At 45.2% G+C, this 16,779-nt stretch overlaps 1 protein-coding gene across 2 annotated transcripts in view; it reads left to right on the forward strand.

Annotated features, from left to right (window-relative positions):
- The window catches only part of ACOT12 (acyl-CoA thioesterase 12), a 119,566-nt gene that overhangs the window by 67,094 nt on the left and 35,693 nt on the right, over nt 1–16,779 (forward strand). For both annotated transcript variants that reach the window (XM_068247953.1, XM_068247951.1), the window contains 6 exons: nt 276–432; nt 4,913–5,032; nt 7,725–7,875; nt 9,885–9,940; nt 10,071–10,134; nt 16,453–16,536. In XM_068247953.1, coding sequence (XP_068104054.1) covers nt 276–432; nt 4,913–5,032; nt 7,725–7,875; nt 9,885–9,940; nt 10,071–10,134; nt 16,453–16,536 — 632 coding nt within the window. The remainder of the gene's footprint in view (nt 1–275; nt 433–4,912; nt 5,033–7,724; nt 7,876–9,884; nt 9,941–10,070; nt 10,135–16,452; nt 16,537–16,779) is intronic.

The following is a 16,779-nucleotide window of genomic DNA, read 5'->3' on the forward strand; positions in this document are numbered from 1 at the left end:
CTCCCCTAAATGGCTTCCCTGGTGACTTAGGGGCTTTACCTCCAATATAGCATCCCTGGTGTTCTAGACGGCCAAACATAATACAAAGTGGGGAAACCACTTGGGGCCAAATTTGATGTCTCTGAGAGCCAGATTTGGCCCACGGGCCAGAGTTTGACATGTATGACTTAATAGAACTGTGAAATACCACTCTAACTTATATCAACTTTTTCCTCCTTTTTTATTTTTCGAGTGATCATCTATTGTTCCCCTGACAGATGCATTTTCTATTCCAGATGCAGTCTTGGAAAGCGACCATAACAAGGTCTCCACAGACTCCACCTGTGTAGAAAGCATTGAGCTGGTCCTTCCGCCACACGCCAACCACCAAGGAAACACGTTTGGAGGTCAGATCATGGCTTGGATGGAAACTGTAGCGAATATTTCTGCAAGGTTAGTTTTGATATAGTTGGATAGACTTAGTATATGACACATGCAGCTAAATGAAACTCCTGAAATCTATAGAAATGGATGTGCTGCGAGTTTGATAGGCATTGATCACAATCCAATCGCTTCTGAGAGAGTAAATGATTGGTTTGCCACATTGTGGAGAGATTGTGTGTATGGCCAGCTTTTATCAATGAGATGCTCAATCTGGCTTACATGCAAATTTTATCCAGATTGTACGCATCTTGGGATTGGGCCAATCAAAGTTGTTAAAGTTCATTTGATTCAGTTCCAAGCTGCATAAAATCTGCATTCTAGGACAACTAAAGTGAAAGGGATATGAAGGCTGCCATATTTCCTTTTGAGTAATGCCAGTTGCCTGGCTATCCTGCCGATCCTCTGCCTCTAATACTCTTAAGCGGAGTACGCAGGATGCGATTTTTCCCGATGACCGGTGACAGTTTGAGTGATTGCTTCAGCGATCTCACAATGTGGGTACAGGCGCGCAATCACGCAGACATTGCACAGCGATAACTTCCTGATGACTCTGCGCAAACTTGCGGTTTGCGCCTGTTGTGACGTTGTGCAAACCCACCCGCCAGAAGATAGATTGTGGGGCGCTTGTCGTTAAGGAGACATCACTGCATCCTTCTTCCTGATTGCTGGGGTGAGTATTCAGCTTTAGCCATTGACCCTGAACAAGCATGCAGCAGATCAGCTGTTTCTGACATTGTCAGATCTGATAAGATTAGCTGCATGCTTGTTTCTGGTGGTGTTCAGACACTACTGCAGCCAAATAGACCAACAGGGCTGTCAGGGAATTGGTATTGTTTAAAAGGAAATAAGTATGGCAGCCTACATATTATTCTCACTTCAGTTGTCCTTTAAATGCATGTCAGAATTATCAGTATCATTGACCATCTCTATTTCCTGCTGGTGATGAGTTAATTAAAAAGTGTAAAAAAAAATAAATAAATAAAATCTTGGCATACCAATTCCTATTGACCCTTGCAAAGTACGTCCATTGTGTTTCTACGCAATACGGATAATTAATAGAGATGGCCCGAACAGTTTGCCGGTGAACTCACAGGGTTCACGATCGCGGAGAACCGCAAACTTTTCCGGAAGTTCAATTCGCCCCCATAGTGCATCATTTGAGTCAACTTTGACCCTCTACATCAGTCAGCAGGCACGTTATAGCCAATCGGGCTACACTCCCTGCTGGAGCCCCCCCTTATAAAAGGCAGGCAGCGTCAGGCTTTGGACTCACTCATGTGCCTGCAGTAATTACAGAAGGGAGAGCTGCTGCAGAGAGAGCTATAGGGAAAGCTTAGTTAGGCTCTTGTAGGCTTGTTAGCTTGTCCCTTGCTGATTCTTATCGCTAAAAAAAGCACCCCTTAACCTGCTGGGCGGTCTGGACGAGCTCAGCTCGTCCAGTACCGCCGGAGCCTGCCGCTCAGGCCCTGCTGGGCCGATTTGGCTCAAATAAAAAGCAGCACACGCAGCCGGCACTTTGCCAGCCGCGTGTGCTGCCTGATCGCCGCCGCTCTGCGGCGATCCGCCGCGAGCAGCGGCGAAAGAGGGTCCCCCCAGCCGCCTGAGCCCAGCGTAGCCGGAACAAAAAGTTCCGGCCAGCGCTAAGGGCTGGATCGGAGGCGGCTGACGTCAGGACGTCGGCTGACGTCGATGACGTCACTCCGCTCGTCGCTATGGCGACGATGTAAGCAAAACAAGGAAGGCCGCTCATTGCGGCCTTCCTTGTTTGTTCTGGGCGCCGGAGGCGATCGGAAGATCGCCTCCGGAGCGCCCTCTAGTGGGCTTTCATGCAGCCAACTTTCAGTTGGCTGCATGAAATAGTTTTTTTTTTATTAAAAAAAAACCCTCCCGCAGCCTGCCTGGCGATCTTAATAGAACGCCAGGCAGGTTAACAGCTCTTTTGAGAGCTAATCTTCTTGTGATCCATTTTATTTTATTTTTTTGTGTCCCACTGGCATTTGTGTTGCATAGACAGCCTTGGTAATTCCTACTGTGCCACTGCCAGGCCCAGCACATTCAGTGACTACCTGTGTGTGACAGGAAGCTGCACATTTGTAAACTCAATCACTGCACCTGTTCACTGTTCAGTGCACCCACCTACGTGAGCACACGCAGTTTTATATACCACCACCAGTCGCTTCACCTGTTCACGGTACCTGTGTGTGTGACAGCTGCACATTTGCTATACCGGTCACTGCAACCTGTTCACTGCACCTGTGTAACCAAACATTGTATTGATCAAGTCAGTGCATACCTTTCACTTCATACCCCCCCCCCCCCCCCCCCAATATGGACAAAACAAAAGGCAGAGCCAGAGGCAGGCCACCTGGCAGGTCTGTTCGAGGTCGCGCTGTCGTGATTTCGTGCGGCCCTCGACCAAAGTAACGTGTTCAGAAGAAAGCATGTGCCATCAACCCCCAATATTGTCAGGACGTAGTTGACTATGACCTAATCTTTCTCAGCTTCCGCACGGAAGCGTGACATCATCCTCCTCCTGCTCTGATTCTGGCACCCCACTTAACACTCAGTTGGCTGCCGCCACCAAAGTGCCATCACCCCGGGGCTCAGCGGTGTGGAATTTTTTTGTGTCTGCCTTAGATGAGAGCAATGCCATCTGTACTCTCTGCCACCGAAAATTGAGCCGTGGAAAGACCAAGACCCGCATAGGGACAACTACCTTACGAAGGCACATGATTACAAAGCACAAACTGCAATGGCATGACCACCTGAGGAAAAGCGGCACACAAAAGCAAAGCCACACACCGCAGCGGAAGATACCAGGCCGAAATTTTTTTCTCAAAAAAGGCGATACCTAAACTGTACCGTGATGTTGAAAGGCAAGTGGTGACATCTCTGGCGTTGGGTCAAGGGGCCATCTGACCACGGATGCCTGGTCTGCAAAGCACGCTCAGGCTTGCCCGAAGAGTCAGTCCCCACACACAGCATCTCTGCCTGCTCGCCGTGTGACTGCCTTCTTCGCCACCACCAACAGGGTCCACCAGGACTCCAGGTGGATTCCTGAATTTTGAAGGCCGCTGCTAGCAGCGGCCACTATAACAATGTAAAACTTGCACCGGGGCCCATAGCGCCTTAGCTATGCCACTGGCTAATAATGTTTTATTTCTTAGCTGTTCTAAACATACAAGTCATTATATCATAAGTTTTATTTTCACTTCAGATTCCCTTTTTAAAGGGGTTCTGTGGCATGTATAAAAAAAAACTGACAATTACCTGGGGCTTCTTTCGGCCCCCTGCAGCTGTCATGTCCCACGCAGTCTTCCTACGATCCTCCGTTCCCCGGTGCTGGTCTAATTGTCTAACTAGACGAATAATGCTCGCTCCCGCGCGTGTCAACGGGAGTTTACTGTGCAGGCACAGAAAAGTTTTCTTGTACTGCGCAGCAAATTCTCGATGATACGTGTGGGAGCGAGCACGCACTCGGCCACGCAGCTGCACTCTGGTTAGGGTAATAATTAGACCGGGAACAGAGGATCGTAGGAGGACGGCGCGGGACATGACAGCTGCAGGGGGACGATAGAAGCCCCAGGTGAGTGTCAGGTTTTTTTTGTTTTATTTTATACATGCCACAGAACCCCTTTAACCAGTAATATTGCTTGAGCCATAGGTAAACCTAGACATTACCTTGCACATCGGTTGTCCTTTCATTTATAACTGACAGCAACTGATATAGTGAAAAAGGGCTCTAAGGCTTTCAGCTTCTAGAGAGACAGAACTGTAATGCTACGTACACACATGCGACAACGATCGTTCGTTGAGAACGACGAACGAACTTTTTAATTGATGAAATAACGACCTAAGTAAAGTTAGTTTTAAAATGTGTGTAACGATCTGATCGTTAGAACGAACATTACATCACAGAAAGCAACTATTGCGCCTGCGCATAAAAATGAGAAGTTTCACGGAGAAATTGTGAAATGCGCATGTCAAGCCTAGTACTAACGATCGTCGTTGGTTAAAATCCGCCGAGACAGAACTTTCTTTTGTAGCGATTTGGCTCGTTTGTCGTTTGCCTTAATAGTCGGTGGTTCGTTTTTTTGTAACGATCGTCGTTGGTAAAGATCAGGGAACGATCGTTACAAACAACTATAGTCGCATGTGTGTACGCACCTTAAGAAATCATTACCTCATGCGGTGAGGTAAGTATGTAATAATTTGCAAGTACGTCATTTTGTTTTTATTTTAAATATTTTTGGTCCAATTTGATTCTGCCCTTCCTGGTTCTGTGTAGCTAGTAATTAGATTTACTCTTTGTGTATGAAGTGAGTAGGCGATAGCACCTGTCCTTTTTAAATTATGTAAAGTTTTTGAAACTTCTTTGTCTAATATTTTACTATTAGACATAATAGTCATACACTATTGTTGACATTAAGCCCTTAGAATGTACAAACTGGTCATCTGTATTTAGTTTTATCTGTTTTTCTTCCCACAGCCGTTTGTGTCACACACACGCAATCCTTAAATCTGTTGACATGTTCAAGTTCAGAGGACCCTCCACTGTTGGTGATCGACTGGTATTTCGTGCCATTGTAAACAATACCTTTCAAAAAAGGTAGTAATAAATTATATTAACTAATTTACAATGTATAGATTATGCAGCATGACTAAATGCTACAGACCAAACACTAGGGCCACCGTGGCACCTACCTTACGTGAGCACTAGAGACCTTTGGGCCTCTTGTGTCTGGCCTCTAGTGTTTTGTCAGGTGACACAGGAGAACAGGCTGGGCTGCTGAATCAGTCATCCCGAAAGGGAACGCAGCTAGCAACATGCTCACGACCAGTCGGCGACTTGATCCATCAAATGATTGAATAGGCTGGATATCGGTGGAAAATATTGACCTGTGTATGGCCACCTTAAATGAGCTTGGTCTAGTGAGCTTAGTCTGTCCAAATGTCAAGGCCAGGCTGTTATAAGTTTGGGAGGGGGCCAGAATTGCCAGCGGAGACCATAGCTGGATTCTGTATATGAGGAAGGATTTGCTGATCAATGGGACAGGGCAGCCTATTACAGCAGTGGGTCTAGTGTGAAACCTTACAGCCACATAAGAAGCACTTGCCTACTACAGGGTCAATTTAATTACTGAGGTCATTAAGGCCCAGTGCACACCAAAACCGCTAGCAGATCTGCAAAACTCTAGCGGTTTTGGGAGCAGATTTCAGAGCGATTCTAAGCATGTTTAGAGTGGATTTCTAAACATGCCTAGCGGTTTTGGGTGCGTTTTTTTTGTGTAGCAGATTACACAAATTGTTACAGTAAAAGCTGTTACTGAACAGCTTCTGTAACAAAAACGCCTGGCAAACCACTCTGAAGTATCGTTTTTCAGAGCGGTTTGCGTTTCCTATCCTTTACATTGAGGCAGAAACAATTCTGCAATCCGCAAACGTGCAGCAGGAGGCACGTTTGCGGTTTGCTACAATCCTCAAACCACCGGTGTGCACCATCTCATTGAGATACATTAACCAAGCGTTTTGACAGGCGGATGCGGCCGGCGGATCGCATAAAAAAAGCTCGGTGTGCACTGGGGCTAACGCCACATTTTACACAATCCGAGTCGGATAGGGTTTGTGTGCTTTAGTATTTCCATTCCATTACGCTAAGGTGTGGTTCACATTAGCGTTAAACAGCAGACTGGAAGCGGAATGGATGTGAATGGATCCAATGTTAGAGGATCTCCATCCTAAAATACAAAATCCTGCAGCGCTGCTGTAATGAAGTTATATTTACATGCGGTGTCTTGTCCCACGAAGCCGCCTCGAAGACCCCGCATCACTCCACTTCCGGCGACTGGTCCTGTCTCCCCTCTCTCCTCGGAGAAAAAAAACACCCGGCAATTTACTGCAGTAAATAGCTTGGTGTTTGTTCTCAGAGGGGAGGCGGGGTCAGGCACCGGAAGTGGAGTGATGCAGGGTCTTCGGGTCGGTTTTTGGGACAAGACACTGCAGGTAAATATAACTTTATTACAGCTGCACTGCAGGATTTTGTATTTTAGGATGGAAATTCTCTTTTACCAATGGAACTGTTCACAATAGGGTTGAGCAGAAACCACGCCAGTGCGAATTTACGCATCGTAGTTTGCATCTACGCATTGTAGTTCGTAGGTGAAGTTTCAAAAGTACGCTTACAAATTTACGCGTAGCGAAGTACTGCTATGCATAGCTTACGCCCACTATGCGTAGTTAACATGTGTATTGCGTAGTGAACTTAACTACGAATGCGTTACTAGCGTATAATTTTCCACGTGCGGTTGCATGCTTACAAATTTCCGCATTGGAAAGGGGAATGTACACATAGTTTCCGCCTTAAGCGTTTAGCGAAGAATTAATTTGTAAAATTTTCTGCATACGGGCATAAGCATCCGCATACAATACGCTTCACTCTATGCGTAATTGCGTATTTTAATGCATAGTCTACGAAATGCATACGAAGTGAATATTTGATTTCAAAGCCGTAGTTTTGGCGAAGCGTAATTGCGTAAAACTACGTGTAGTTCCAGGGTAGCGAAGTTGGCTGACTACGACCATCCCTGGTTCACAATCCTCTACTCAAAAGGATTCATTCTGTACATTCCGCTGGATGAAATGCAACTTTGCTGTAGCACCAATTTTTTTTCATACCGCTGAGCCCACCGGATCGGAAACGGAAGCTAAAGCCCTGCATTGGGGGCAATGGGAGATTGGAACGTTTCTTTACACTACTGAAGAAACGGACCATTCTAGGTCTGGGGGAGATGTGGGGACGCGAACTGACCCCTACCTGGGCGGGTTAGGGAGGGTTAAAACTCACTCAGGCATCTTCATTGCAGCTGGGTGGTAGAGAGTTTTTCTTCTAGCTCCTCTGACAAGACAGAAGCTGTCACTGCCATGCCTAGAAATTAAGTTTCAGGCAGCAAAATAAAACATCCTGGTTATTAGTTACATTTGTAGTATTGTCTTGCACACACCAAGTTTCAAACCCATGGTCTTTTAAGGGGAGTGCAACAGCTGAAAAAGAGGGATTAATGTTTTGAACTGGACGTACACGTTTATCTCATCATGTCAGATTGTCTTTGGTACACTTGGAGAAGGTGGGAGATTAGTGTTTCGGATTTAAAGCGTGAGAACTGGTAGGTGGGAGTTTGTCAAGCTATTACCAACTACTGTACAATGTACTAACTATAGGTAATCTGTGCCAAACATCTATAACAAATGTATGCGTAAGTGGCTTAATACCAATAATTTGGCAATATGTGCTTTTATTACAGTGTAGAGGTTGGCGTTCGAGTTGAAGCTTATAACTGTGAGGAGTGGACAAAGGGTAAACCGCGCCATATTAACAGTGCTTTCCTCATATACCAAGCACTTGATGCCAAGAACCAGTATATAACATTTCCCAGGGTCAAAGCCTGTACAGAGGTGAGCTCATTTGTATGTCAATACTATGTTATGACAAGCTCTGAGTTTCCACAGGATGAGTGAGGTACACGGGCAGTGGCGTAGCATTGGGGATAGCAGCCATAGGGTTGCTACGGGGCCCCGCGGCAGCGCTACGTCACAGGGGGCCCACAGCTGCCTGAGAGGACTTTTTATTTATTTATTTTTATTTTTATTTTATTTTTTTTCCCGCCAGCTGTCCGGTCGGGCGGGGCCCCCCTCCCTCACCTTGCTGCCCCCCCCGCATGCCTCACCTGGGGTCCCCCCTCCTCACCTAGGGTCCCCCCTCCTTTAATCAGCGGCGAGAGTGCGGCATATAGAGACAGCTCCAGCGGGGGTAATCAGCCGCTAGAGGTTCAGCTGCCACCGGGCTACGCGGTCTCCTCTGTATTGCTGCTCGGCGCTCGCACCACTTCCTGGTTTATTGTGAGCAGCAATACAGAGAAGACATCGTAGCCCGGGAAGCAGCTGAATCTCTAGCGGCTGATTACCCCGCCGGTGCTTCCTGTATATGCCGCTCTCATGCCGCTAATGGAAGGAGGGGGCACCCCAGGTGAGTCAGGGGGGATAGAAGTTGGGCTCCTACCCCACTTACTACACGGCTACCTCCCCTCCCACCCAGCTACCTAACTGCCCACTACCTAACTGCCCACCCTCCCACCCGGCTACCTAACAGCCCACCCTCCCACCCGGCTACACCCCGCTACCTAACTGCCCACTACCTAACTGGCCACCCTCCCACCCGGCTACCTAACTGCCCACCCTTCTACCTAACTTCCCACCCGGCTACCTAACTGCCCACCCGTTGCCTATCTGCCTACCCTCCCACCCAGCTATCTAACTGCCTACCCAGTGCAGTGCCGCCTGCACCGCAAATAGTGTACCAGCCTGCCCAACCACCCTCCCTCCAGGTAATTAATGTTAGCCCACTATAGACCTAACTACATATACTGTATTTTGTTGGGAAATTTGCCGACAATCTGATTTCTATTTGTTGGGAAATCTGCCGACAATCTGGTTGCATTTTGTTGGGAAATCTGCTGACAATCTGGTTGCATATTGTGTGGAAATCAGATTTCCCCACAGAATGTTTGGGTGGGAGGTCCGAGGTCCGTGCGGTTGGAAGGTCGTTGGGGGGGAAGGGGGGGCCCATAATTTTTTTTTTTTTTTGCTATGGAGCCCAGTCATTTCTAGCTACGCCCCTGTACACTGGAACAATCTTTCACAAGTTCCAGCTACCCGGGACACAAGGGGCGAGTTTACACAGAGCCCAAGTACGTGGGACCGAGTTTACACAGAGCCCAAGTACGTGGGGCCGAGTTTACACAGAGCCCAGGTGAACCCCAGGTGAACAGGGCCGAGGTTTTACAGAGCCTAGTTGTACACTTACTTGATGATATATCTGAGCACTATAACAAAATTGGCAGGAAGATGAAACTACACTGTGCACAGGTCCATCGTTTGTCAGGAAATTGAACGCTGGTACCGCCTCACACCCGATCAAACCACTTTGACTGAGATTTCCCAATCCCAGCACCATTCATTTAGTCCGGAAATTAATCCATCGGGTGGCCATGTTGCAGCACCGATTTCTGGCAGATTCGATCATTATGATAAAATCGGCCAGATATCAATGCTCAAAATCGAGTAATATATGGGCACCTTTAGTTTTTGATCTCTAGCTTCCTTGCCTGATCATGATTTAGGATCAATTAAAAAACGACGAGCTGGAGTCAATGGACCTCTGTGATTATTCATACCTATACTTTTAAAGGAGGCTCCCAGCAGATACCAGGGTCTGTACTTGAAGCAATGCTTTTGTTTTCTTGTCATTGAGTTTTTCATCATGACTTGCTTAATAAAGTTGTGGGGCGGCTGTGCTGTTAGTTTGGGCCCGACACCATCGCAAATTCTCATCTCGGATCATTATAATCTTTACACTCAGCAAACTGGTCCCTCTGCTAATGTGATTATTCTTTCCTTGTATATAGGATAGTATCCGACGCTTTCGTGGAGCCATTGCACGCAGGAAAATACGTGTGGCCAGGTACTGTAGAGAACGCTGCATGCGTGTTTGTGTCTGAGAATATTTGCTATTTCTGAAACTTATTTTAATGGATTTTCTTACTTTTTGATCTTTTTTTATAAAGTGTTTGTTTTCTTTTTTTCTTTTATAGAAAGTACATTCTATCAAGTGTACCAGAAAAGCCAATCTCTCATCCTTGGGATAAAGGAAATCAGGTACTGTATTTATAAGCTTGTATTATTGAGGCTCTCAACCCAGTCATACAGCTGGCATGTTTGTGGGTGGCTATTCAACTGGGCATTTTTTTCACTGGTGTCATGTGACCCCCTTGCCCCAGCCCTTCCCCAGACTTCATAACTACTTCTGTAATTCTATATAATTGGAATGGCTTTTGAGCATGAACTATTAACATTAAGATTGGCTCTTGAGGATGTGAGCTCTGCTTAAGAAATTTGTAGAGCTTGGCCTTTTAGCCTTGCTTTTAAGATTTATGTGATATTGGCGCATTTTTTTTTTTTGACTGAGCTGGTGGCCACTCAGTTGGCATGGGGGCAGAAAATGACTTTTGATGAAATGGGGGCCCTAGACACCCCTCCCCCCTCTTTTGCCTACCACTGATCACCTGGCTTTTTTTTTTTGTCGATTTGGTGGGGGATAGCGTCCACCAGGAACTAGGAAGCTGTTTTGGTTTAAGTAGGCACAGGTAAACACAGCACTTAACCTCAAATATTCATTCTGAGACAAACCACCCGTTAATACTAGGAATGTATATACAAGTTTGTTCCATTGTTTGCAGCAATACAAGCTATATCCTGGGAACACACATAAACCACTTGCTTTAGACTAAATACATCATATGCAATCCTCAGCTGTGCAAAGGATTTTGAGCCGCATACACCTTATAAACCGTCCCCAAAGGCTACTGACAGGTGGAGTGCTCTTCCTAGATGCTTGCGTCCTCAATGAAAGCTTTCAAAAGGTAGAATCAGTGCTCAGGCCTAAGTGCAATTATATAGTTGTCGGAAGTGTGCGACATTGCCCTGCACATCGACTCCCCCTTCATTTAAGGAACCCGCCAGATTTTGCGGCCGTTCCGGGCCCGTCAGAGCTGCTGGGATATAGGCTACCCCAATGCCTCTCTGGCACACTGCGTCGCCACTCAGATTTCTAAGTGTGGAAACAAAAACACTCCCATTGCGTAAAAGCGGTTTAACTTTTTTTTTTCACGGGCATAAAAAATGTATAGAATTAAAAAAAAAAAACTTTAAAAATGCAAGTAAAATGATAAATCGGCCACAAACTCCCTCTGAGTAAATCCGTACTACTGAGGGGGTACCGCTATAATGTGGACCCCAGAGATTGTGCCAGGACAGGGCTTGTGTGTGAAACAGCCACTGGCTGATAGCCTCTCACTACTCGCGTGTAGCCACTATACAATTAGAAGTCAGTCCAGTGTACGACAAACGAGCTATGTCCAGCCTAATGTCGCACGGTAATGATGTCACTCCGCCCAACACATTTCTTCACCTTGGCAACTCATCAGGGGCTACAGAGCTATCACGAGTGACCTCCTTTATAGTCTCTGAATGCGCACATGGCTAACAGCTCTCACTCACCAGCCATCCGCATATTCCATCTAATTTAAATATGCTAACAAAGGTTTCAGCTTCATGCAGCAGCTCCCTGCATTCCCTTTACACAGGGGCGTAGCAATAGGGGGTGCAGAGGTAGCGACCGCATCGGGGCCCTTGGGCCAGAGGGGCCCCGAAGGGCCCTCCCTTAACTACAGAATTAGCTCTCTATTGGTCCTATGCTCATAATAATGACTTCTGTAGATACTTTGAATAGTAGTAATCATTAACAAACTGTTCCCCATCCCCTTCTTGCACCTCTGACACTGTAGTTGCCATTGGCAGATTTTGGTGCGCCGTATAAATTGTTATGTATAGAGTGCTTGGGGGGCCCCATTGTAAAACTTGCATCGGGGCCCACAGCTCCTTAGCTACGCCACTGCCTTTACATAGGGCTGCATAGCATAAAACTCAATAAATATCCCCTGATGAGTTGCCAAGGCGACAAAATGCGTTGGGTGGAGTGACCTCATTAGCATGCGACTGGCTGGACACAGCTTTTTTGACACATGCTGGACTGACTTCTATTCAGATAGTGGATGCACGCAAGCAGTGAGAGGCTAACAACCAGGGGCTGTTTCACACACAAGCCCTGCTCTGCATAGTAGCTTAGTGCAGCTGCTTGATGCAACCTCTGGGTGTCCGCATTATAGTGGTACCCCCTCACTCAGTAGTACTGATGTACTCTAAAGGAAATTGCTGTGGCCGAATAACCATTTTATTTTTAAAGTTTTTTTTTTTTAATTTTTTTTTTTTTTTATATGCCTGTGAATAAAAAGTTTTTAAACGCTTTTACGCAATGGGAGTTTTTTGTTTCCACAAATAGAAAACTGAATCAGTGTGCCAGAGAGGCATTTCGGTAGCCTATATCCCAGAAGCTCTGAACGGCCGCAACATCTGGCGAGTCCCTAAATGAAGGAGGAGTCTATGTGCAGGGCAATTTCGCACACTTCAGACAACTATTGCACTTAGGCCTAAGCGCTGATTCTACCTTTTTAAAGCTGCTTAGGTTTGCCTTATGGAAGATCCGGCTCTGCATTGGGGCGGTGTCCCCCATCTTGAAACTTGAATCTCAAGAGATGTCCAATAAAATTAAAGTCTGGGCTTTGGCTGGGCCACTTGCGGACATTCACAAAGCTGCCCTGAAGCCACTCCTTTGGAGCCTTGGTTGTGTGCTCGGGGTCGTCCTGCTGAAAGATGAACAGTCGCCCCAGTCTACATTGAAGAGCACTCTGGAGCAGGCTTTCATCCAGGATATCTCTGTACATTGCTGCAGTCATCTTTCCCTTTTATCTAGACTAGTCCCCTAGTTCTTGCCACTGAAAAACATCCCCACAGCATGATGCTGTAACCACCATGCTTCACTGTAGGCATAGGCAAATGCAGGGGGGGGGGGGGGGGGGGATTACAGCTGCCCAGAATCCCCCTCATACCAGGGCCGGTGGAGTGTCTGGGGACAGGCACAAGTTCAGACACCAGTATATCTACAGGCATCCTGCAGCTCAGCATGGAGCAGCAGTGTGTGTACAGAGCATGGAGTAGCATACGCATGAAGCATGGAGCAGCAGCATGTGTACACAGCATGGAGCAGCTCTGGGGAACTTAACAGTCAGGTATGAGCACAGCCCTGTGCCCCTGCTGTGTGAATGCTTCACTTTCCCCTTCATTAGCATTGTCGGCTGTCCTCATTTTTTTATCTGTATCCAAACTGCTCCTGATTGATCCCATTGTCGATCGAGGGCAGATCGGACATCTAGGAAATAATTGTCAGATCCTGTCAGTCGGACGGAAAATTGCATTATGTGTACCCAGCAGGATGTCCTACCATATTATTATACTGTTTTGTGTGTGGCTGAGGGAGACCTTTCAGGAATCTTCTAGGAAGAGTCCTGGTGGTTTTGAACTTCTTCCACGTATGTATGATGGGAGGTCACTGTGCTCACTGAGTCTTTCAAAGCAGGAGACCTTCTTCTGTAGCCTTCCCCAGGTTTTGTGTCTTGAGACAATCCCGTCTCGGTCTACAGAAAATTCCATTGACTTCATGCTTGGTATGTGCTCTGACATGAACTGTAAACTGTGGGACCTTATATGGACAGGCGTGTGCCTTTCGAAATCCTGTCCATTCAACTGAATTTACCACAGGTAGACTCCAATTAAGCTGCAGAAACATCTCTAGGATGATCAGAGGAAACATGCTGAGCTCAGTTTTGAGCTTCATGGCAAAGGCTTTGAATACATGCATGTGCTTTTATGATTTTTATTTTTTTTTTATTTTTAATTTGCCAAAGCCTCAAACTTATTTTTTTTTTTCACACCTTCATTATGGGGTGTTGTGAGTAGAATTTGGGGTAAAAAAATGAATTTGATCAATTTTGGAATAAAGCTGTGATCCGTGTCAGACTGGGAAGTGGAAAAACTGAGGAAACCCACTTGCTGGCCAAGCAGCAGTAATCAGGTATTGCTGCTCACAGTGAATGCTTACTACAGGCTTCTATTGGGAATGATAACACCGGGTTACTGCTGCTTGGCCAGCAGGTGGACTTCCTCAGCTTTCCTAACCTCCAGTCCGACATTGGCTGTAACATAACAATGTGGAAAAAGTTATATGCTGTGAATACTTTCCAGATGCATTGTAAATTAGTTGTGCAATATTGCTATTGGAGAACCTGCTATTACACACCCAGGCGATGCACTGTTAATCCCTTGGTAAACATGCTTGTGTACTACACAGCCTTCATATGGGTGTAATAATGGGTAATATCAGGTGTCTGAATATAATAATTATTATTATTATTATTTAGTATTTATATAGCGCCGACATATTACGCAGCGCTGTACAGTATGTGTATATGTGTATATATGTATATATGTATATATATGTATATGTGTGTATATATATATATGTATATGTATATGTATATATGTGTATATATGTGTATATATGTGTATATATATATATATATATATATATATATATATATATATATATATATATATATATATATATATATATATATATATATATATATATATATATATATATATATATATATATATATTCTCTCGTCACTAACTGTCCCTCAAAGGAGCTCGCAATCTAATCCCTACCATTGCCATATGTCTATATTATGTAGTGTAAGTACTGTAGTCTAGGGGCAATTTTTAGGGGGAGCCAATTAACTTATCCGTATGTTTTTGGAATGTGGGAGGAAACCGGAGTGCCCGGAGGAAACCCACGCAGACACGGAGAGAACATACAAACTCTTTGCAGATAGTGCCCTGGCTGGTATTCGAACCAGGGACCCAGCGCTGCAAGGCAAGAGCGCTAACCACTACGCCACCGTGCTGCTAATGAAGAAAGGAGGCGTATGACAAACTCTGTCTGAATCACACAACAGAGCAATTACAAGACTGGAACAGTGATCATTTTGTGTAATACAAATATTGCTGGTACTCTTCTACTAGAATTATTGTATTTATAAAGCACCAAAATATTACCCAGTGCTGGACAATAATTATACAGTGGTACAAAAGATGACAGACGTAACAAGTTTATACAACATAGGACCAAGGCAAACTGGTTACCGAATACATGATCATGCAATTATGGGATGGTTAGGTAGGACCAATAATACAAGTACGAGGTGGTTATAGAAAATGAACACACAATCATATACAATAGGGAAGGGAGCACCCTGCCAAAGGCTTACGCTAGAAGACAAGTTACTAAAACTTTTCTACAGTTATAAAGGCAAATATCTAGTGGCTGGATAGTGTACTGGTTAAGGGCTCTGCCTCTGATATGGGAGACCAGGGTTTGAATCCTGGCTAGGGTCAATACCTATTCAGTAAGGAGTCCTTGGGCAAGACTTCCTAACACTGCAAGGTGGGCCCATGAGCGCACCCTTAGTGGCTGCAGCTCTTGAGCAATTTGAGTCCAACAGGAGAAAAGTGCTATACGAATGTAAAAATAGACTTTCTTCATTGCTCTAAATGATTGAGTTTCTTTTTAAACAGCTTTCGTAATTTAAGGCAACTCTGAGTTGTAAGAATACCTGTATTGCGTGACTTTAACACTGTCTAATATACAACTATTCAGAAGGAGACTTTGCTGAGACTGAAAAAAAATGCTTTCAACGTTCTCTTTTAAATAAAGCACTAATCATCCTGAACAAATCCTCCTTATTCCTGTTATGAGCGTTTTAAATTGTACATTATTTTTGTCTGCCGCTCAAACCCCAGTCCTTTGCAGTTTAAATGGGCTGTGAACCCTGTGACAGCTTCAGGGTCGCGGCTCCAGTCGTGATACAAGTGCACACTCTTATGCGCCACCCTGCTCCAAGTATATTACTGGGCATGGAGCAGGGTGGTCTAGTTGCGTACAGCTGACCATTAGATCCAATGCAACTCTATGGGCCATCAATCTGCTGCCAGCAGCCGATTAGCCTAGATTTTCCATCCAGTCAGATAGGTCAAATTGATCGGCTGATTCAATAGAATCTATTTTTAAACGATCAATTCTATTGAATCGATCGATGGCTGAAATCGACCAGTGTATGGGCCCCTTTTACTCTGAGGCAGCATTGAGGACACTGCCTTGATGCAATTGCCTCTGTATATAAGCAAGGCACTTTTGGGCAAGATTAACTAACATACAAGCACAAGGCCTTGCTGCAGGTTGTACAATAGTTTGTGTCCATTTTCATGGATCTCTACATGTGGTGATGGTGCTATATAAACGGTTAATGGTAATATTTAATGCAAAACCTAAACACCCAAATGCAGAAATTGTTGTTTGTATTTTTGAATTTTCAATTTGTTCTATGCTTGAATAAGCAAGAAGTAAATACATTTGGGGCATAATGCATTTAACCCTTTTCCTCCTGTTTTGTCTTATCGCAGGCATATCTCAGTTACAACAATATTGCCGCTCTGACCTTCCTGGCTGCCAGGAATGGATGGGAGTTGAACAGTAAAATGTACAACGTAAGCACCTTTTTAATTTTGTTTGTACACCGCTAAGCTCCTTTATTTACCCTCTCTGCTTACATTTTCACAGCTTCCCCCTCTCGCTTTGCAAATGCCATAACCATTATAGTGGACCTGAACTCTTACACAGGACAGAAGGAAAAACGTAGAGAAATGCAGCCCGAGTGTATTTAGAGTTTAGCCTGTCTAATTCCCCCCCTTATTTGTGTCTAATCACAAGTTGCAATTTGATCCTCCCCT

This window comes from Hyperolius riggenbachi, chromosome 1 (genome assembly GCF_040937935.1).
Source record: "Hyperolius riggenbachi isolate aHypRig1 chromosome 1, aHypRig1.pri, whole genome shotgun sequence".
Lineage (NCBI taxonomy): Eukaryota > Metazoa > Chordata > Amphibia > Anura > Hyperoliidae > Hyperolius > Hyperolius riggenbachi.